Below are 22,304 nucleotides of genomic sequence, written 5' to 3'. Positions count from 1 at the left end.
AGGCAGAGCAATGACCACAGACAAGGGGAAGGGCCTCCTTCCCCCTCTTGGTGGGGGATTACAGTCGGATGAGGAGCAGGACCCTGGGCAGGGAGTGGGCCCTTTAAATCCTAAGCTCCACCTTTGTTTAGAAGGGTCTTTGGGGGAGTATAAAAGGGGGGTGCAGTTCCTCTCTGCTCCAAAAAAGCACCTGCTGCTCTTGCCCAACGGCCCCCAAACCCTGGCTTCTCTCTAGCCACCCCCCTCTTCCCGCCCCCCGCCCCCCGCCCCCCCCCCACCCGCCTGGGAGCCATGCAGCTGCCGCCCTTTGACATGTGGAAGGACTACTTCAACCTGAGCCAGGTGCTGTTGGCCCTGATCCAGAGTGGGGGACAAAGGCCCAAGGCCCAGGGGAATGGGGACCCGAGGCCCGGGCCCTCTCTGGGGCTGGAGCAGGGCGTGGGAGCACCAGGGGCCGGCAGAGGCCTGGCCACCCTGTGTAATTTCTGCAAGCACAACGGGGAATCGCGGCACGTCTACTCCTCACACCAACTGAAGACCCCAGAGGGCGTGGTGGTGTGCCCTATTCTGCGGCATTATGTGTGTCCCCTGTGCGGGGCCACCGGGGGCCAGGCCCACACGCTCAAGTACTGCCCACTCAACGGCGGCCAGCAGTCTCTCTACCGCCGCAGCGGGCGCAATTCGGCAGGCCGCAAGGTCAAGCGCTGAGGACACAAGGTGCCCACCCCACAGCAGCCCCCCGATCCTCCTGGTCCAGTCCCCACCAAGTCCCCGGACCCTCCCCGCCAACGCCCCCAGCCCTCGGGAGCTTCTGGCTCCCAGAGCTCCGTCCCTGCTGGATCCTGAAACACTGGAGACTACTGGGAAACCAGGCCAGCTCTGCCCACCCCGGGGACCTCACAGGCCTTAGAGTTCTGAACTGGGGGTGTCTGTGGATTCTGGGTGCAGCAGGACTGCACGGCCTTGGAGCTCCTTCTGGGCCCCCCGTTCAAGGCTCTTTTCGTCTTTCCTGGGCTGCTGGGGATGCGAGCACTGCCTGCCCCCATGACTTCTCAGCCCTGTGGTTCCATTCCTTCTGGAATTCCTGGACCAGTGGACCTACAGGACCCAGCGTGCTCTCCCAGGCCCGCCCTTAGAATTTGGAGAGAGTGAGCAAGACTGGCTTGGACGCTCGAGCTGAGAACTTCCAAGATGGGATTCTGACGCGAAACCTGCCTTGTCCACCTTCTTCAGCTACCTGTAGACCCACCGGTTTCATCACAGACCTCCCTGGACTATTCCTTCCCTGCCCCAGCAGCCCATTCCATCAGGAGCTGGGAAAGGGAGGGGACATGATGCAGTGTGTGGGGGGGGGGATGCGGGGGAGGGACCTGGTCTTCCAAGGTTTCTCTGGGAGTGGAGAGCCTTGGGGTGCGCGGACACCCCTCAGCTCCCCCTGGTCGACCTTCTTGTTGATTCTGTTTCACTGCACTCTCATCCCCAACCACAAGTCACCGCTGGGCGGTTCCCAAGCAGGAGGAGGGCATCTCTCCACGGCCTCCCTTCCACCTTTCAAATCCTCATGGCTTGTTAAAGGTCTTTTTTTTTTCCCCTCCCATTTTTTCCCCATCCTCCAACACTTAATCCACGAAGCTCTGACAAAAAAGGGGTTTTAGTGCCCACTTGAGAAAGGCAACTGCCTCGGTTTTCTTTTAGGGGAAATGAAAAGAAAGAGCTCCAGTCAGATCGTAAGTTGCTCATTTTTTGGCTCAGGGCTGGGGGCCTGGTGTTCAGTTCTGGTGAATAAAGAGCGTTTCTGGTTGTCTTTGAAATCACTCTGGTTCTGTCTTCTCCCCTGGAGACTGGGGGAGGGAGCCACGTTTGCCCCAGTAGGGAGGCAGAACAGGAAGGGGTCCTGGGTTCCTCTAAAGATATGCCCCCCCTTCACGTTCCCTGACACAGGTCACCTAGGGACTGGTTCCCGCGTCCAAGCCTCCACCTTATCCTCAGATTCCTTTTCCATGCCCTTCCTGGGGCTCTGTCCAGGGTCTCCCTCCCTCCCCGCTAGACCACAGGTCTTCCAGGACCAACTTGATGGGAGTTCTTTTTTGTTTGTTTGTTCATCTTGTTTTAAAGATTTTACTTATCAAAGAGCACACAAGCAGGGGGAGCAGCAGGCAGAGGGAGAAGCAGGCTCCCTCATGTGGGACTCCATCCCAGGACCCCAGGACCACAACCCGAGCCAAAGGCAGGCGCTTAACCAACTGAGCCACCCAGGCATCCCCTTGATGGTAGTTTTTAAACTTCGGCTCCCAGATCACCTTTGGAGAGGTGATGGGAAAAAATGATCCTTGGCCCCTTGAAAATCCACATATGCACAAGTCATCTGAGGGTTTCTTTTATCCCAGCAGGCCACAAATACTTATTGATTGCTTACCTTGTGCCAGGCATCTTTCGAGGAACTGGTGGGTACAGCAGGGAACAAAGATGACATGTGAGCAAAATCCAAACGAAATGAGGCAAGCAGAGACTATCTGGAGGAACGGCATTCCGGGCAGAGAGGACAGCAGATTCAAAGGCCCTGCGGTGGCGGGAGGCCGGCTGAGTCATAAGAGTGAAGGTCAGAGAGTCACATGGGAAGGGCAGTTGAGATTCTTGCAGACCCTGGTGAGAACTTGACCTTTATGCCCCCCCCAACCCGACCCCCCGCCCCAGACCATGATGTGCACCATGGGCCCCTTCGTACCTTAGTATGTACCTTAGTCACACAGAGACCAGAGATCCCAGTTTAGGACCTTGCAAAAACACAGCTCTGCACACAACAGAGACCACCCCCCAAGTTAAATTAAACAATAGATAAAAAGAGGACTGACTCCGCAACCCCAGAGCTGTGGCATGTCCCTGACAGCAGGGTGAGCCCCAGAGGAAGAGGGAGCTGCATCGGGCAGGAAGGTGATGGCCTTTCAGATGGGGCTATGGAGGAGAGCCTTGTAGTTTATAATAAAGGGACCGTGTCTGACAAAGTGTGGGCAGCAGATGCGGAAAGGGAGAAAGGGTGTTGCGCACCGTACTTGGGGACATTACAAAGGGTTGGGGGGACACTTTAGACCCGGAGAAGTGAGAGGGAAAGATGCTGAGGCAGGTCTGGAGTGTGGAGCGTAAGAGGTTCTTGGGGACAGCCACAAGTGCTTCACAAGGGGATGCATCCCGGAAGCTTCTAGACACCTGCCATGGAGCTCAGAGGAGACAGCTGGAGACAAGCAGTGGTTGTCAAGTGTGTGGGTTGCTGGGGTTTTTTTGGGGGTTTTTTTTGAATGAGTTAAGTCATTTATGCAACACATAATTAAGTGGCATGGTAGCTGACAGAAGGTGGGACACTAAAGAAGTCAAGGGAACAACAGACCCTGAACCCCATCTCCTCCAGCTCCTCGCACCTGTAGAGCTCCGTGCACCTGTGTGCAAGGTTCCCTTACCAGAGGCTTCTCATGACCTCCACACCGGACCGAGACCCAACTCCCCACTCAGCCCAGACCCTCCATGAGTTACCACATCCCGGCTGCATCCCCGGGATGCCCAGGGAAAGGGAGAGGTCTGGGTGACATGCAGGTGTCTGCTGCAGGTTCCAGTTGGGGTACAGGGTCAGTTAGGACATGGTGAGCATAAGGTCCTCAATCAGTGTTATGAGTTGAATTCTGTCCATCCTCCAAAAAGATATGTTGAAGTCCTAACCCCCAGTACTTCAGAATGTGACCCTCTTGGACATAGGGTCGTGGGAGATGAAATCAGTTACGATGAGGTCATATGGGAGTAGGGGGCGCTCTTAACCCAACATGACTGGTGTAATTATAAGCAGAGGGAAGTGGGTGGCTCAGTCGGTTAAGCATCTGCCTTCAGCTCAGGTCATGATCCTGGGGTCCTGGGGTCGAGCCCGGAATCGTGGGTCTCCCTGCTCTGCAGAGAGGCTGCTTCCCCCTCTGCCTCTGTCCCTCTCGCCGCTCACGTGCTCTCCTCCTCGGTCTCTCGATCTCTCAAATAAGTAAATAAGCTCTTCAAAAAAAAAAAGACCCAGGGCAGCCAGAGGCCGCAAGAAACACGGAAGGATCCTCTTCTGGAGCCTTCAGGAGGGCAACATTGCCGGCAGCTTGGTTTCAGGATTTCTAGCCACCAGAACTGGGTGAGTATATTTGTACTGTTTTAAGACACCCACTTTGTGGTATTGTGACAGCTGCCTTTGGAAACTGAGGCAGGCATCCCTGAGAAACGAATACACGGGGCATCCCGGGGAGGCATTCAGGATGCTCTTTGCACACGGGGGCGGGGGGGCTGGGTTGAGAGGGGAGCTGGGTCTAAATCAGCTCGTGAGAAGGCTAGAGACAGGGAGCCGTGGGCGGAAGTGAGGCTTAGGGAGCTCTGCAGGTATGGGTAAGTTGAGGCAGGATGCAAGCAGGCTGGCATCTTCCTGCACCTCCCCCGCCCTCATGAACACAGAGGCAAGGCAGGTAGGCAGATGGATAACTCATGAGGCAGCCTCTTGGGCTCAGATCAGGCAGACAAGGGGCTGGGTGGGCTGGGAGGGCCACCCCAGAAATGTCTGTGCAAGGGTGTTTTGGGGCCACTCAGCTCCTCTAACAGAACAGAGGAGGAGACAGAGGCCGCCCTCCATGCAGAGAAGCAAATGCTTACAAGTGACCTCCTCCCTCCAGATCCACTCTGGGCTTAGGAGCGGCCATTCTGCACCCACTTAGTGCTGGGGAAGGAAAATCAGATCCACTCAAGATTGATCTAGAAGCCCACAGAGTTCCCACTGTGTCCCCGAAGCTTGCAAGCCTAAGACTGAATCCCTGAACCTCAGCTTCCCACTGTGCGCAGTTGTGTGGGTCTTGAAAAATGAATCTGTGCATCCGCGGACGTCCAAGTGTCCTGGTGAGGCGTACCTAGAAGTTAAAGCTGATTTCCACTGTTGACCAGAATCGGGGCCATTCTAGAGGATTTTGTTCTTTCTTTTTTTTTTTTTTTGAAGATTTTATTTATTTATTTTACAGATTGAGAAAGCATGCATAAGCAGGGGGAGCAGCAGAGGGAGAAGAAGAAGTAGGCTTCCCACTGAGCAGGGAGCTTGATATGGGGCTGGATCCCAGGACCCCAGGATCATGACCTGAGCCGAAGGCAGATGCTTAACCCACTGAGCCACCCAGGCATCCCCATTCTGGAGGATTTCGTACGAAGCAGAGGAAAAGGTAGGTCCATTAACTAACGTCTTTTTAACTTTAATCTGTATTGGGCACGCCAAGAGTTTCACTTTTTAGGTTTCTCATCCTGTTGCTTTCTGTCTTTCAGTCTGTCCTTTTGGTCTCCTCCCTCCCTTCCTCTCTTTACCTTTCTTTTCTTCCCTCTCCTCTCCCACCATTCCTTCCTTCCCTCTCCTAGTCATTCTGACAAATGCGAACTTTTCTCCCAGATTCCACCCTCACCATGTACCACTACCAATGAAATACCTGCCTAGATGTTTCATCACGTCCGAAACAGAAATCCTGTCCACTCTACCCTCAGAATACACCCAGAATCTGACCATCTCCCCCCAGCCCACTACTACCTACTTGATCCCCACCACAACTTCTCACCAGGACTGAGGCAGTCACCTCCTCACTGGTGTCCCTGCTTGTGCTCTTGGCCTCCTACAGTATATTTCAAAACCCAACAAAAGTGATCCCATTAAAACACAAGTCTACTTGTGCTCCTCCTCAGCTCAGAGCCCTCCTGTGGTCCCTATCTCCCTAAGTAAAAGCCCAAGTCGTGGCCTCTCTCTCTGACCTCTTCTCCCACCACTCTTTCCTTGCTGCTCCTTGAATGCTCCAGGAACATTCCTGCCTCAGGGCCTTTGCACCTACCCTTCCCCTCCTTGGATTGCCCTTGCCCCAGATAGCCACGTGGCTTCCTTCCTTGCTTCCTATAGTTCTTTGCTTATATGTAACCTTCTCTGTGAGGCCTTCCCATCCTCACACTCTTGATCTTTCTTACCCTGTTCTCCTTCTCTTTCCTCCTTAAGGCCTCCCACCATCTAGCATACTTTACTGTTTATTTATTGATTATGTCTGTGGTTACGGTGGTCATTTTGATGTGTCAGCTTGGTGAGGCTACAGTCCCCAGTATTAAAGCACTAATCCTGGTGTCACCATGAAAGTATTCTGTAGATGCGATTTAAAGTCTATATTTAGTTCACTTTAAGTAAGGAAGATTATCCTGGATAATCGGGGTGGGCCTGATCCAATTAGTTGACAGGTTTAAAGAACAGAGCTGAGACTTCCTCTCCTAAATTCCCATTGCTTTCACTTTTCATGGCAAACCACAATGAGAAGTTCATTTTGCATCTTGATTCAACACACACACACACACACACACACACACACAGACTCGGCACACACTCAGGACAAAAGATTCACAAAATAATGATCTTAGTAATATTAACAGAACAATTATTACCTACCAGGAGCTACTCAGTTACTTGATTCCTATTGAAACGTCACAGTTCAATGAGATAGATTCTGGGGTCAATCCCCACTTTTCCTCTCCAGAAAGGAGAGGTACTGTGCTGTACTTCATATAACACAGTCTGATTTTTTCCGATTTTGTTTTATTTCATGTCTTTAACGCTTGTCACAACCCATTAAGTATTTTTCAGGACCCAAAGTTAAACCTTAGAAAGACTTCCCTGATCTGCCCCCATCCCAGGCCCTTGCTCTCTAACCTCCTATACCCACACTTGTAGAGTTCCACATGCCTTACCTCTGCCCATGGCTCCCTGTCTCCAGCCTTTTCATGAGCTCCAGGCCTGATTTAGATGCAACTCCCCCCAACTCAGTCTTCTGTGGGGCCACAAGCATCCCGGATGCCTCCTGTGGGTGCCCAGCATGTGAGTTTTCCCCTGGTTGTCATAACCAACGGCCACAAACCAGTGACTTAACATACAAAGGTACTATCCTGGTTCTGGAGGCTACAGATCCAAAATCAAGGTGTTGGCTCTAGGGAGGATCCTTCCTTGCCACTTGCAGCCTCTGGCTGCCCCAGCCCTCCCTTGGTCAATCTCTGTCTCTGTCTTCCCTCTGTGTACCTCTTTTCCTCTTCCTGTAAGGACACCAGTCATGTTGGGTTAAGAGTGCCCCTGCTCCCGTATGACCTCATCTTAACTGATTCCATCTCCAATGACCCTATGTCCAAAGAAGGTCACATTCTGAAGTCTTAGAGGTTAGGACTTCAACATATCTTTTTTTTGGGGAGGGGGGAATTCAACCGATAATACTTATTGAGCGCCTTATACTTACCATGTCCTAACTGACTCCATACAACTGGAACCTGGATCAGAATACTTGCTGTCACCTAGAAGGCTCCCCTGTCCTCCCCAGACTGACAGTCACATGCCCTGTACATACTACCTCTCAAATGTTCTCATTTCTACCCTTCCCACCGTCTCTGCCTAGTCTCCCCCATCCCTCTTCCTCTTCTGTCCCAGATTTCTCCTTTGAGTCTAGCCAGTAATCTTCCCCCTTCCCATCTATTGTCCATACAACAGTGGGGCAGGGAGGCCAGGTGTCTTTCTAAAGCACAAATCAGACCCTGTCCTTCCTTGCTCAGAACCCACTGCCTGTAGGATTGCATTCAAGCTCCTTAATGTTGCCCATAAGGTCCAGCATGAGCTGCCCCTGACCCCTGGACCCCTACCCCTCATGGGACACATGGTAGGACCTCATACAAAACCAGGCCTGGTGAAAGTCGCCTTGTTACCCACTGTGAACCTGCACACACTCAGAGTAATGTAATTAGAGAAAAACCCAACTCACTTCAATTTCAAAGCCAATGACCTTGAATGATTGGGTCTATTTGTCTACATTTCCCTGGCCACTCATTCACTATCTCAGGGATTTCTCCTGTGTCTTCCCTAACCTCAGGATCTTTCTCTCACCTCAGACCCTGCTTCCTACTCTCCTGAGACAACCTAAGGAACAGAAGAGAACATTCATACGTTCCTAACATCACTTCTTATCTCCTGCCTGCCTCCGTGTCCTCCCCATCCCGCTGTTTTCTGTAGTTAAACAGCTCTTGCCCCTTAGGCCACCCTCTACTCCTGCCCTGGGTCCCACTTACTGTGTCTATTCGAGGACATGGCTCCAGACACTGTCCCCTCCCTCATCGGCACCATCAATCTCCCCTCTTCTGAATTATCGTGAATCGGCACACAACACACTATTACAACTCCTATCTTAAATAAGACTCCAGGACTTCTTCCAGATACACCCATTTGCTGGGCAAGAAAGGACCATCTACACTGGCTCTCTCCAAGCCCTCTCAATCAATCAATCAATCAATCTTTTTTTTAAGGTTTTTCTTTTTTTAAAGGTTTTATTTATCTATTTGTGAGAGAGAGAGAGAATGAGTGGGGGAAGGGGTGGAGGCAGAGGGAGAAGCAGACTCCCCAAAGAGCAGGGAACCAGACAGAGGGATGTTGGGCTTGATCCCAGGACCCTGGGATCATGACCTGAGCAGAAGGCAGATGCTTAACGAACTGAGCCACACAGGCACTCTAATAAGCCCTCTCTTGAACCCATCCAATCAGACTACTGCCTCCAAGACATCACTGAAATTGCCCTCTTCAAGATTACTAAAGACTTTCATACTGCTGGTCCCAATGGTCAGTTCTCAGGTTTACTGGTCTTGACCTCTAGGCAGCATTTGGCCTCATTAATTCTTCCTTCATCCTTGACTTGCCCCCTGCACTTGGCCTCCAGGACAGCAGACAGCCCTGGTTCTCCTCTCATTTCACTGAATGCACCTGCTCAACCTCCTTTGCCGATGTCAGCCGTCTACCCTGGAGTGCCCCAGCCCCAGACTGTCATCTACAGTTGCTCCCTCTTTAACCTTGCCTATTCTTAGGGATCTACATGTCATTTAATCACTGACAACTCCTAAAGTTATAGCTCAAACCTGAACCTCTCCCCTGAAGTCCAGTCTCAAATATCCAACTGCCTGACATTGGTACTTGGTGGAGTAAAGGGCACCTCAGGTTTGGGCAAACTTGAACTCTTTAAGATTTTATTTATTTATTTGTCAGAGAGAAAGAGAGAGTGCACAAGCAGGGGGAGAGGCAGACAGAGAGAGAGAAGCGGGTTCCCCGATGAGCAGGGAGCCCGATGTGGGACTCGATCCCAGGACTCAGGATCACGACCTGAGCTGAAGGCAGACACTTAACTGACTGAGCCACCAAGGCAGCCCTTCCTGCCCTTTTAAAAAAATATTTTATTTATTTATTAGAACGAGAGAGAAATCACATGAGCAGGGGGAGCACAGAGGGAGAAGCAGACTCCCTGCGGAGCTCCATCTAGGGACTCCAGGTTCCTCACCTGAGCGGAAGGCAGCTCAACCACCTGAGCCACCCAGGGGCCCCTAAACTTGAACTCTGAATCCCCTTGCAGCCCTGCCCTTCTTTGCTTCTGGTAGCTCCAACCTTCCTTGCTTTGGACAAAGATGTTGGGGTCATCCTGAACTTTCTTTCTCGAAGTTTCTGTACCCCGTTATCTTCATTTCACCTCCACAGCTAATACCCTGACTGGAATCACCACCTGTCTCCTGAACCACCTCTCTCCACAACTCAAGGGACACCCAGCTTCCACCCTGGCTTCCTAAACCCAGTTCTCCAGAGGAATCCTCCTAAAACCAGAATGGTCGGATCATGCCCTTCCTTTGCACAGGGGCCCTCCTGTGACTCTCACTCATGTAAAGGCCAGCCTCCTTACAGGGATCCATGAGGCCTGTGCCATCTACTTCCCTTACCTCCCTCCTCACTGGCCTCTTCCACGGTCCTGGAACACAGGAGGCAGTGTCCTGCTTCTCGCTGCACTTGCTCCCTCACCTCTTTTGTGTGTCTACTCAAATGTCATCTTCTCAGGGAGGGCTCCCCTAACCACCTTATTTTATTTTTTTAAAGATTTTATTTACTTATTTGACAGAGACATAGCGAGAGAGGGAACATATCAGAGGGAGTGGGAGGAGGAGAAGCAGGCTTCCCGCAGGGCAAGGAGCCCTGATGCAGGGCTGGATCCCAGGACTCCAGGATCATGACCTGAGCCAAAGTCAGGTGCTTAACCGACTGAGCCACCCAGGCGCCCCACCCCAACTTATTTTAAAATTACAGACATACACATGCGCACCATACCCCCCCAACCCCGTTTCCTACCTCCATTTTTTCCCGTAATACTCATCAACTCCTCACTTAGGTATCTTATTTTGCATATTATCTGTTACTCCCGACTAAAATGTGAGCTCCATAAAGGTATAGATTTTTGTCTTTTGTATTCACTGCACTTGGAACCAAGGAGGTGCTTAATAACTATTTGTTGACTAGATGAATGAAATACCGATTCTTGAATGACCTTGAGAACTCCTGCAGGATGCAAAACAAATTTCTCGGCCGGACTTAACTCCATCATGCTTTCTTCCAGCTCACACAACCCGTGTTCTAGATTCACTCCTGCCTCCGCGCATTTGCTTAAAGTCATACCTACGCCAGGATCACCCTCCCCACCCGCCAGACTCTCCCTCTAAATTCTCCCTCCCCGCGCCGTGACGTCAGTGTGTGGACAGGGGGCCCCCCCCAGGCACGGTTGGAAGGTTGACGGGTTGCCATGGTTAATGCACCCGCCTGAGGTGGAATATCCCCAGGGTGCCCCGCCCCAACGGGTAATAGCTGGTTGGCGGATCCAGAGCAGCTCCGCGCTGGGGCAGGTATGAGCCGGCGGCACTCGGGTTTTCGTACGCCCCCACCCCACCCACACAGTTGTCATGGAAACGGAGCGCTCGCCTCCAGCGCCGTCTCCCTCCCCACTCTCCTAGGAAAAGGCACCCAAGCAGGGTAAGAGCGCTGGGTTAGGCAGGAAGACTGTCAGAAAGGCAAGGACGGCGCTCGATCTCAGCGATCTCTCCATCATTTCTCCCACCACCTCCGAGGACTGCTACGCCTGCGCAGGGACAGAGCCCGGGGTACCAAAGCTAGCGGGAGAGCCAGGGACGCGCATGCGTGCACAGAGTTTTCCGCGTACGCCGCTGAGGCATCAAGAAGCTCCGCGACCTAACGCCTGCGCATCTAAGCCCCGCTCGAGGAGGCCGGTGGAAGGCAATTCTGCGCTTGCGCCATGGGAGGGGCGTGAAACTCTAGCGGTAAGGGCGTTGGGGGGGCTGACTGGCGCTAGGTGCGCCTGCGCTGTGGCTCTCGGGGCGGCCGGGGGCGGGGCCCAGAGGGGGAAGAGAGAGGAGGGGGGAGGAAAGAGGCCGCAGAAGCCCGAGCCTTGACCGACGGGCAGGCGGGGGCTGCGGCGGCGCCGGTGAGTGACCCGCGGCCCGACTCGGTCCCCACCCTCTATGACCCTCACTCTTCCTGGAGTCCCCCACCGCCTCCGTTGTCCCCTCTTACTCCCGGACCGCATTACCCCCAGAGCTCCTCTTAATTCCTGGCAATCCCCAGAGCCCCCACAATCCCCGTAGACCCTAATCCCTCGTATTTTATAGTCCCAGCTCCTTCACTGTCCTAGAAGCCCCCAACTCACCGTTGTTCCCGGGCATCCCTTCTGAGGACCCCTTCTCAGACCGTTCTTACGTCCTATTGCCCCGGAGCCCCCAGAGCGCTCCTCTGCTCCAGATCCCCCCTTCCTGCTGCATCTCTCCTTCAGCATCTCCTTACCCCCATCACCCCCATGCTTCTTCGACCCCGAGACACCCCCATTCTCCCTCCATTTCGCATCTTCCTATGCCCCCATTCTCCTCTAACTCCTGCAGACACCCCCTCTTTCGCTTTTCCTCATTTCCCTCCACCCCTCCAGACCCTCCCCCAATTTCCGTCAACTCCTCGGCGTGGCACTTTGCACCGCGCGAGGCACCAGGGGAGCGCCCAGCGGGTGTCAGCTATTATTAGGCACTCTGAATGTCCCGCGTGGCCCGTCGCCCCCAGCCACGCTTCACTCCAACCTCTGGCCCCGGGGACAGAGGAGGCGGTGTCGGGGCGGCCGGGGTGGGGCGGGCGGCGCGCGGACGTCGAGCCCCCGCCAGCGCCGTGCGCCCTGTGCCCGCAGCGCCGGCGCCCCCCCATGCGCCAAGTGGCCGGACGGCGGCGTCGGGGGGCGCCATGGCCTCGGCGGCGGCGGGCGAAGCGGAAGAGACCACCCGGCTGCGCAAGCCGCGCTTCTCGTTCGAGGAGAACCAGATCTTGATCCGCGAGGTGCGCGCCCACTACCCGCAGCTCTATGGCGCGCAAAGCCGTCGGGTGAGCGTGGCTGAGCGGCGGCGTGTGTGGGACGGCATCGCCGCCAAGATCAACGGCATCACCAGCTGGAAGCGCACCGGCCAGGAGGTCCAAAAGCGCTGGAATGACTTCAAGCGCCGCACCAAGGAGAAGCTGGCCCGAGTGCCGCACTCCACGCAGGGCGCTGGGCCTGCCGCCGAGGACGCCTTCTCCGCGGAGGAGGAGACCATTTTTGCCATCCTGGGGCCGGGCGTGGCGGGACCAGGAGCTGGTGCAGGGACCGAGCAGACCTCCGGGGCCGCTTCCTCACAGCCGCCAGCCCCAAGTGCCGGCTCCCAACGCCACGTGTTGTCTGAGGACCGCAGGGAGGACCGACGGGCAGGTGAGTTTGTCCAGCCTCACCGTAGCCGGAGCAGATGGTCACCAAGTCAGCTGTGTTCTGGGCACTGTTCCGAGCCCTCTCCGTGGCTCATCACAACCTCCCTTACAACCCTGTGAGGTGGGTGCTGTGATTATGCCCATTTTAAATCTGGGGAAACTGAGGCTCAGAAAAGTGAAGTGACTCACCCAAAGTCCCACAGCTCATGACTGTCAGAGTGGGGAACGGAACCCAGACCTAGGAGGCCTGGCTCCAGAGTCCACACCTGGGATTATCAGCGCGCGCACAAGATTTCATTGAAGGCGATGTAAGGTGGTGACAATGGAGACAGGCTATCTGGGCTCCCGTCACAACTTTGCCACTCAGCTGTGCCTGGGGGGGCCCCCTGTCCACACACTGACGGGGATTACCCACTGTGTAAGTTCCTGTGGCTCAGTTTCCACCTCTGTAAAATGGGGTTGAAAAAAAATAGTCCCCACCTCAAAAGCTTGCTGCAAAGATTAAAGGAGTCAATACGTGTAAATTGCTTAATACATCTGCTGGACACTCACTTTTAGCTCTTGATAGGATTATCAGTGCTGGAAGGTAGGAACTATTTTACAATTTTATAAATCAGAGACTCAGGTTTGGTAACTTTCCCAAGGTCATGCCATGAGTAGGGCAAGTGTGCAGAGCAGAGTGCACAGACTCCCACTTAGCCTCAACTTTGGATTATTCTTTCTCCTACAGCTATTTCCCGAACACCTATCCTATGCTGGGCAGTGTTGGGGACACAGTGGTGACTGAGACATCCCCAGCCCTGCCCTCCTGGGGCTGAGCTGTGGGAGTGTGGAGGGGGCACGTGACCCAGGCTGGGAGGTCAAGGAAGGCTTCCTGGAGGAGGCAACATCAGAGGCACAGAGCAAGAATGAGGAGCTGAAGAAGTGTTCCTGGTAGAAGGAACAGCATGTACAGTGGCTTTGAGACAAGAAGGCTTAGCCTGTTTAGGAACTGAGTAGTTTCCAAGTTAAGGGAATGGGAAAGTAAAAAGACTGAAGAAAGGAAATGTTTTGAGATGGGGTCAGAGAGGTCAGCAAAGGCCAGACCAGGTAGTGCCTTTTAGGCTGAGGTGAGGAATTCCATCCTAAGTGCTAGGAGTCACTGGAGGGTTTTGAGGAAGGGAAGGATGTGGAAGTGATCAAACAAGTTCAGGATAATGTGACTCAGAGAGGTTTGTTCACCTACCCAAGGTCACACAGCAAGTAAGCAGTAGAACTGGGTCTCAAATACAGGTTGTGTCCAACTCACAGTGCATGCACTTAACCACTGGGCTAGATTGCCTGGCAATCACAGCAACAATTAATATTGACTGGGAGTTAATGGTTATGCCAGAATTAGATCACACGCGGTGTGTAAGTGAAGGTCATCACTTTGGACTTTATCTTCAGGGCACTGGGGAGGCCTGAAAGCGTCCTCGGCAGGAGAGAGACATAATTGCTTGGGACCCTTGTTCTCAATATAAATCTCAAACCCCTTGTTTCTGTGAAATGCCCACGTTGAACCAGAGCAGAGATGGCAAACTTACTTTTCCAAGAGTTGCACAACTATTTTATTCATTCATTAAGTCAGCACATGTTTATTGAGCACCTCTTCTGAGGCAGGCACAGTGACAGATGCTGGGAATACTGTGGAGACAATGGAGCTGGCTTTCCAGTTATTGGAGACAAACCAGAACAAGTAGCCCCCAAACAGATCATACACCAAGAGGTGATAAGAACTAAGGAGAAAAATAAAGCACATTAAAAGCATAGTGAGTGATGGAAGGGGCCCGGTAGTCAGGGAGGGCATCCCAGAGAAGGTGGAATCTGAGCAGAGACCTGAATAGAATAATTGAGTCAGTTGGATATCTGGGAGAACAGCACTTCAGCTAGAAGAAGCCACACATGCAAAGGCCCTGGGGCAGCAATGGGCTAAAGCACCCTTGATTGGGACCTCATATGGAGATTACCCACTGTGTAAACTCATAAAAGAGGAACTGCTCTGACTGCAGGGCTGGAACAGGGTCTGGGGCAGCCTGAGGCATCTCTGTTGACACTAGAGGGAGACCTAAGGATAATTTCCCTCGGACCTAATATTTGAAAAATAAATAAATAAATAAAATAACAGTAACGGCATTGAAGATGGCCTCATTCCTATGCCTTGGGTGATTCAGTTAATCCCCGTGATGGCCCTCAGGGAGATGTTCTGTTATTGGGTCACTTGGTCCTTTGCCCCCCCACACACCTATTTACAGGTGGGGAAACTGAGGCCCAAAGTTTGCAGATAAATGATTTTAAATCTTGTGGTGGCCCTTCTATGATCTCTGTGGACATGACAGCTGGGCAACTTTCTGTTGTTCAGTAGACTAGAAGAGCGGTATTTCAGAGTGGCAACAGTGCCCACACCCCTCATGAGGGGGACTCAAAACCCTTGGGCCCAGAGCTCTGTCCAAGGAGTAGTCAAAACCATGGGTTCCATCTGGGTTCAAATCCCTCTTCCATTCACCAGCACTGTGATATCTCTCTGGGCCTCATGTCTCCTCATCTGTAAAATGGGCAAATAATAACAGCACCTACCCCCAGAGAATGGCTAAGAGGACACATTGCAAGAACATAGGAGGAAAGGTTAGCTGCTTCACCCCGGGGCCGAGCCAGCAAAGAGTCTAACAAGCATTAGCGCTGGTTATCACCTCTCTCCCTGCCTCCCCCTGCCTGGCTGGCCCAAGGAGGCTGGTGCCCGAGCATTTAAGGCTAGAGGTGGCCGGCTGTTGCTGGGACAAGAGAGTAGGGAGATCAGATCTGGCCTTGAAGCAGGAGGCAGGCTTCCCCAAGGAAAGAGTCTCTGAGCTGGCCAAGGGGCCGTGCAAGGGGGGGGGGGTACTCCTGGTGGAGGGAACTGCATGTTCCTTGGCTGGCCCTGAGCCAAGGAAGAGGGACAGAAAGAGGTAAGAGCTGAGGCCTTGCAGGCTTTGGGAGGGGCTGGCCTGTGTCTCCTGTGGGTGCTGGGAAGCCGTGGGAGGGTTGTGGCAAGGACCTGGGGCCCAGGGCCCCAGTCAGGGCTGACTCCCTGGAAGCCACAGTTCTTTTTTCATTAAAGAAAAAATTTTGTGCTGGACATTGTTCTAGGCGCTGGGTAAACAGCGGTGAACAAAACAAAGCCCTGCCTGATGGAGCTGACATCAGGAGGAGGAGACAACAAACACAGAACAACCCCATGCCAGGTGGAGATAAGTGGTATAAAAGAAATCAGGTAGGGTTAGGAGAGAGAAAAGGACAGAGACGGGAGCCGCTGTAGATAGCAGGGCATGGAGGGTCTTCCCAAGGAGGCCATATTTGAGCAGAGATGCCAAGGGAGGGAGCCAGCTAGGTGTCTGGGGAAAGAGCTTTCCAGGCCAAGGAACAGCAAGTGCAAAGGCCCTGAGGCAGGGGCAGACCTGCTGTGTTTGTGGACCACCAACAAGAAGACCAATGCAGCTGGAGCCTCCCGAATGAGATACAAAGGGAAGGAGTACAGATGAGGTCAGGGAGGTAGTGGGGCAAATTGTGGAGACCCTTTGGGGGGGGGGTAAGGGCTTTGATTTTATGTGAGAGATGAGAGCCCCAGGCAGCTTTTGAGCAGAGAAAGACCACATGTGACTTGTGTTGTTTACACACCTTGATTGAGATAAAATTCTCATACTGTATAGCTCCCCCCATTTAAAGCAGACAATGTAGGAGCTTTTAGCGCATTCCTGGAGTTGTACAACCGTCACTACCATCAATTTGAGAACATTTTCATCACTCTGAAAAGAAACCCCCACACCTCTTAGCCATCACCCTGGCTCTGGGCAGCTCCAAGCGACCACTCATCTACTCTTTGTCTCTTGTAGACTTGCCTATTTGGGACATTTCATATAAATGGATCAGAGGCCAGGTGGTCCTCTGCGGGTAGCATAAATGACATGTTACTTTGGTGGGACCTCAACAGTCCAAGTGGGACATGCCGGGTGGTTGAACCAGGAGGGGCTGTGGAGGTAGAGGAGGGCAGAACAAACAGGTTGGATGTTGAAAATAGTCTGAAGGCAGAGCCAGTGACATTTGCACACAGAAGGTGTCTTGGGGGAGAAGAGAAGTGAAAGTTTTGGCCTGGGGTGCAGGAAAGACAGAGGGGCCATCAGCCCATGGGGAGAGGCGGGATGGGGGAGGACCAGGAGCTCAGCTCTGGGCCAGAGAGTATGAGCCATTGCTAGGTGATGGAGGGGGCACGCAAGGACACAACTGGAGGAGAAGTTTCCAGCGGGGCTGGGAAACCTGGGAGCCTCTGTTGGCAGACTCTGTTCAAGTTCATGAGCATGAATGAAATCTCAGGTGAGAGGAGCCAGGAATCGCAGGCAGCAGGCTTGGGTTTGAGCTGGTACAGACCACAGCTGAAATAGAACTCCTCCCACCTGATTGGACAGAGCCCAGCAATGCGGCCTGAGAGGTGTACGGTGGGGGAGTGGGGGTGGGGCGGGGGGTTCCAGAGTGTTCAGAGCCTTCTAGAATGTCGGTTCTGCCTGGCTCCGCAGGGGACCTCCAGGACCCCGGTTCCACTAAGGCCGGCATCGGCCTTCAGGTGGTTGTTAAATACGTTTGACTCTCTCCCCTGTGTTCTCCTCCAAGGCACGATCTGACTCGGGTTTTGGAAAGATGGCTCTGGGACCAGGATGTGTGGGAAGTGGAAAGGGGAAATCAAGACAGCATGGGGGAGTCGCCGTCACCTTACGTACCTCTCTCTCTCTCCACAGATACACCAGCCCACAGCAAGGGGGGCTCCAGCAGCCCTGAGCAGTGGGCCCGGCCCTCCTGCAGTCCCCGGGAAGGGGGCTGCCCGCCACCCAAGGAGCGTGAGTCCCCGCCCCCTCCAGCCCTGCAGACGGTCCAGCTGCCCCGTTTGGCCTTGTCTCCACCGCCCCCAGCCCCTCCTCCACTGCCACCACCCACGCCCTCGGCCCCAGACCCCTCCCTGGACTTCCTGCGGGCTCAGCAGGAGACTGCCAACGCCATCAGGGAGCTGGCTGGCACCCTTCAGCAGGGACTGGCCAAACTGAGTGAGGCCCTCAGCGCCCTACTGCCCCTTCTGCCGGGAACCGCAGTGGACAGGCTGCCCCCGCCCCCGCCCCCACCCCCACCCCCCAGGCCTCTCCTGCCCCCTCCTACCCCCAAAGCCGAGATCACCCCGGAGCCGGTGTCCGTGGTAGCTGCTGTGGTGGACGGAGCGGTGGTCGCAGCCAGGGGGGTGATCATCGCCCCTAGGAGCGAGGAGGGGGCCCCCCGGCCACCCCCAGCCCCGCTTCCTCCCCACGACTCACCCCCGCACAAGAGGAGGAAAGGTTTCCCTACACGGAAGAGGAGGGGGCGATGGAAATCTCCGTGAAATCTGCCGTTGGGTTTGAGCTCCTCTCTGCTCCTCCTGCCTGCACCTCCTCCCCCCAGCTTAGCCCAGTGGAGGAGGGCGATGCACCTTCCCCATCTCAGCTGCCCCCGGGCTCCCCTGCTGCAGGGGCACGAGCACCCCACTCCCTCTACTAGTTAGTGCCTGATTCTCAGGGGACCTCATTGATGGGTGCCCCGGCCCTTTCTCCAGTACAGCGCTGTCTGCCTGGCTGCTTCCCCAAACCCTAACTTCTAAGCCATGGATTTTACCTTATTATTGCCCTTCGTGGGTTGCGGAGGGAATCCCTCGGGTCTGCACATACCCCCTTCCCTAACAACTCCTGGTCTTGACTTGAAGAGAATTTGACCCGAAGGGGCCTCCTCGCTTCCCGGATCCAGACTTTGGAGGGGCTGGGAGTCTCGAGACAGATCAGAATATGGATGACAAAGGATACAGCAGTCTGTACCCTAGGGAGAGGGGGGTGGAGTTCTCACTGGGGAGGTACAGGTTGGGCCCTTTGCCTCCCATTGCTCTCTCTGACCTCCAGAGCTCAACCCCCTCCTTTCTCCTGAGTGGTGACAAGATGCGAATAAACTTATTTTTAATACAATTACTTTGGGCTCTGAGACAGGCCTGGGGATTTCTGCACTTACATCTGCCCCCACCCCTCTGTGGACAGCGGGTGTCCCGTTGAACTTGGAGGCTGGAGGTTTTCCAGTCCCCCCCACCTTGCCTTTTCCCCTTTCTTTCCTTAAACCCATCAAATTCTGTGTTCAAATCTTATTCCTACTTACCCATCCTTCAGAAATTAGCCTAAGTGTCCTCTCCTCCAGGGGAACTTTCTGGATTTCCTCCTCCAGGCTAGAATGGGCCTGCCTAATTTTTCTAGCGTCCTGTGGTCCCTAAATGAGCACATGCCTTTATCTGTTTAAAGCTGGTCCCCATTCCCCCACCCTTCCCCAGTTTCATGAAGGCAAGAGCCGGTTTTTTGGTCTTTGGTTTTGGGGTTTTTTTACTCCTAAACCTGCTGCAAAGCGTAGTCGCAAAGTGGCTAATAATCACCATGCCCCCATCTGATTCAGTCAGACGGGGCCCAACCCCTGGCACTACCCTGGCCAGCTGTGGTCCTTCTTTTTCCTCATCTGTAAAATGGGTATAAAAAATGGAGGAGTCCACAAGAGCTCCATTCTGTTTTCATCCTTCAGGTCTCAGCTCAAATACCACCTCCTCAGTAAAGTCTTTCCTGGTACTCCCTCTCACCCAGCAGTTAGGGGAAAAACATAGTTAAATACTACTTGAGTAAATTTAAGTAGGACATCTGCCTCCATCACCGGGATGAGCCCCGTCAGGGGAAGGCCTGAGTCTAGCTAGATCAGTGCTGTGTTCTCAGCATCGCCCAGCACAGGAGGAGAGTTAATGAGCAGCTTAAAAACAGTCTCCATGTGTGGTGCTCCTTTTCTGGGCCAGGCACCATGCTGAACGTTTATATGCATGTTTTCATTTTAACTTGAGGCTGCCCAGTGAAATGCAGACTCTAGTGGGGGGTCTATATTTTTTTCCTGAGTTTAGAGACTTACACTAAACTTGGCAGGGGCCAATCGCAATTCAGCTGACCTGAAGCTGGACCCAAGCCAGAACTCTAGACCTCACCCCCCCACCCGCAACTAGTTTTTACTGAAGAATTGCTTAAAGGCAATTTTCGGTGATATGTGGATGACTGCTTTTATTTTTTAAGATTTTATGTATTTATTTGAGAGCCAGTACAGGCTGGGTGAGGGGTAGAGGGAGAAGCAGGCTCCCTGCTGAGCAAGGAGCCTGATGTGGCTCCTTGATCCCAAGGATCATGACCTGACCCAAAGGCAGACGCTTAAACAACTGAGCCATCCATGTCCATATGGATGGCCTTTTTAATAGGTCTTACGTGGTATTAAACTTGATTAAAATGTAGCTAGTTCCCCAAAAATGTAGTTAGTACATTAAAAACCTACACTTCTGCCCATAATACAGACATACCTCGTTTTATTGTGCTTTCCTTTAAGATACTGAATTTTTTCCCCCTACAAGTTGAAGGTTTGTGGCAACCCTGCATCAAGCAAGTCTGTCGGTGCCATTTTTCCAGCAGTTGCTCATTTTGTGTATCTGTGTCACATTTTGGTAATTCATGCAGTATTCCCAACTTTTGCATTATTATTACATTTGCTATGGCGCTCTGTGATCACTGACCTCTGAGAGCTCAGATAATGGTTAGCATTTTTTAGCAATAAAATATTTTTAAATTCAAATATATACATTGTTTCTTTGGACATGGTGCTACTGCACACTTAATGAACTGTAGCATAGTGTAAACTTTTAGATACATTGGAAAAACCAAAAAGTTCGTTTGACTTGTTCTATTGTGATACTTGCTTTATTGCTAAGTTTGCTGTATTGTGGTAGTCTGGAAGGAGCCCACAGTATTTCCGAGGTATGCCTGTATTGCTTAGGATGAGGCAAAAGTAGATAGTCTTTTTTTCTCTCTCTCTCTCTCTTTCTTTCTTCTTTTTCTTTCTTTTTTTTTTTTTTTTTTTTTTTTTTTGGTTAAGGGAGTCAATTTCCAGAAATACAGACGTTAAGCGAAATTGTGAAGCTGACAGCGGTGTTTGGATAACAAAATCAGCAGCTAGGATTGCACCGGGATGTGGGAGAGGGAGTAGTCCGATTGGTTTGAAAGCCACTAATGAATGCAAGTCTGACAAGTCATTCAAATATTTTTGAGTTATCACGGACCCAGGCTTAAGAGAAAGGAAGAGGGTGATGGGAGTTAGAACCTGGAGACTTGTCCCTCCCTCCCTCCCTCCCTCCTCTTCCAGCCTGACTCGCACTGTTCCCGATGCTGGGAAGAAATCCCTCCCCGGGGGCGGGATGGGGTGGGGGTGTCCCCAAAGCCTGGTTGGTCCGATCAGGTAGTAAGCACTGGAGGTTGGAGAAAAACTACTCCCTACAACTCTTGCTGACCATCCTCGGCCTCCCTCCCTTGCCCCAAATTAGCGGTCAGTAGAGGGTGAGGACTCCCTCAACGCAGTGCTCCCCAAAAACCTAAAACCCCCAGACATTGAGCCGGGTGTAGGAGACAGCGGCAATCGGGAAGGCCTCCCTCCGCCTCCCAAGCAGCGGAAGTGCGTCAGCTTGTCCTCCCGGCAGAGCATTTTGGGAATTGTAGTGAAGTGGCAGTGGGGAGCTGGGGAGAAACACAGTGTAACCCTTTGTAGACCAGAGCGCGCCGGCAGAGATGGAACAGAGTTCGAGGGCGTTGGACCACTCTCTTTAATAGATGAGGCAACTGTGGCAGAGGCCTGGAGCAGAGGCGTTCGTTCTTCCTCTTTCTCCGGCTGCTTCCGGCCCCATGATACACAACATTGGAGGCAAACGGGGTGCCTAGCAGAACCCTCCCTCTCCCAGTTGCCAGCTTCCCGTCCCCTACCCTGAAACCATCCAATCAGGGCCTCTCCTCCCCGCCCCAGGAGCTGCTGCGTCCTTAACCAGATATTGGCCCACCTTTGATGGGCGGGGAATTGAGCCTCAGAAAGAGCAAGACTTTTGCCTAAAGCTGCACAGCAAGCCAGAACAGAAACTAGACGCCCGAAATCATGTCCACTTCCTACCATTTCTGAATCCATGATAGCTGTGACCATTCATAACTCATCCCTGCCCGCAAGCCCTGTGCCCGAGCTCCTCCGAGCGCGTGGAACTCCCTGCCTCGCCGAGATGAATGGTAGGGTTTGCGCGTCGGAGAGGCTACCACCAGCCCAGCTCTCCGCCGCCAGCCGTCCCCTTTAAGAATCGGGCCCGGCGGGACTACGTTTCCCAGAAGGCTTTGCCGGCGCGTTATGTAACTTTCCCTGCGAAGCGGCCTCTGGGGCAGAAGGAGGTGGAGGCGGCGGCGGCCGTTGCGGCAGCAGTAGCGGCGGCGGCGGCGGCGGCGGCGGCGGGATCGGCGGGAGCCCGAGGCGGCGGCGCCCGCGGCCCATTCCGGGGCCCGAGCTGTGCGCCTCGGCCCGGAGACCAGACCGGGCAGGGGCGCCGACGTGCCTCTAACAGGCTTTTCAAGGAGGCGGGAGTGAGGAAAAAGGCTTAGGGCCCAGGGGGCGGGGAAGGGGGGCCGGGCCTGGATCGGCTGGGAGGCCGAGTCGGAGGCCTGACTGTGGATTGCGCGGTCCCGGAGACACGAATCGAACGTCGGCGGCGCGGATCGAACGTTGGCTGCGAGTGTAA

General features: G+C 53.6%; 2 protein-coding genes across 3 annotated transcripts; both read left to right on the top strand.

Moving 5' to 3' along the window:
* The first annotated feature begins 291 nt into the window (after window positions 1-291).
* Window positions 292-708, top strand: NANOS2 (nanos C2HC-type zinc finger 2). Its single transcript, XM_032838891.1, has one exon. It carries the CDS (start codon window positions 292-294, stop codon window positions 706-708), a length of 417 nt encoding a protein of 138 aa, XP_032694782.1.
* A 10,544-nt stretch (window positions 709-11,252) lies between these two features.
* MYPOP (Myb related transcription factor, partner of profilin) lies at window positions 11,253-18,663 on the top strand. Of its 2 annotated transcripts, XM_032838861.1 has the most exons (3): window positions 11,253-11,348; window positions 12,093-12,644; window positions 17,425-18,663. In XM_032838861.1, the coding sequence occupies exons 2-3, from the start codon at window positions 12,146-12,148 to the stop codon at window positions 18,051-18,053; spliced, it is 1,128 nt and encodes a 375-aa protein (XP_032694752.1). In that variant the 5' UTR covers window positions 11,253-11,348; window positions 12,093-12,145; the 3' UTR covers window positions 18,054-18,663. The 2 variants fall into 2 exon arrangements, with proteins under 2 accessions (XP_032694752.1, XP_032694751.1); XM_032838860.1 differs by having other exon boundaries at window positions 11,254-12,644.
* The last annotated feature ends 3,641 nt before the right edge of the window (window positions 18,664-22,304 follow it).

This window comes from Lontra canadensis, unplaced genomic scaffold (genome assembly GCF_010015895.1).
Source record: "Lontra canadensis isolate GAN:19392208 unplaced genomic scaffold, GSC_riverotter_1.0 scaffold107, whole genome shotgun sequence".
In the NCBI taxonomy this organism is placed as follows: domain Eukaryota; kingdom Metazoa; phylum Chordata; class Mammalia; order Carnivora; family Mustelidae; genus Lontra; species Lontra canadensis.
This window is presented reverse-complemented; position numbering and strand designations above follow the sequence as displayed.

What these genes read in the sequence shown, in the direction of transcription:
- NANOS2 (XM_032838891.1), top strand. Translation starts at nt 292, where the DNA reads ATGCAGCTGCCGCCCTTTGACATGTGGAAGGACTACTTCAACCTGAGC.
- MYPOP (XM_032838860.1), top strand. Translation starts at nt 11,945, where the DNA reads ATGTCCCGCGTGGCCCGTCGCCCCCAGCCACGCTTCACTCCAACCTCT. An exon ending in CAGGGAGGACCGACGGGCAG is followed by an intron (nt 12,645 to 17,424) that starts GTGAGTTTGTCC and finishes CTCTCTCCACAG; the next exon opens with ATACACCAGCCCACAGCAAG.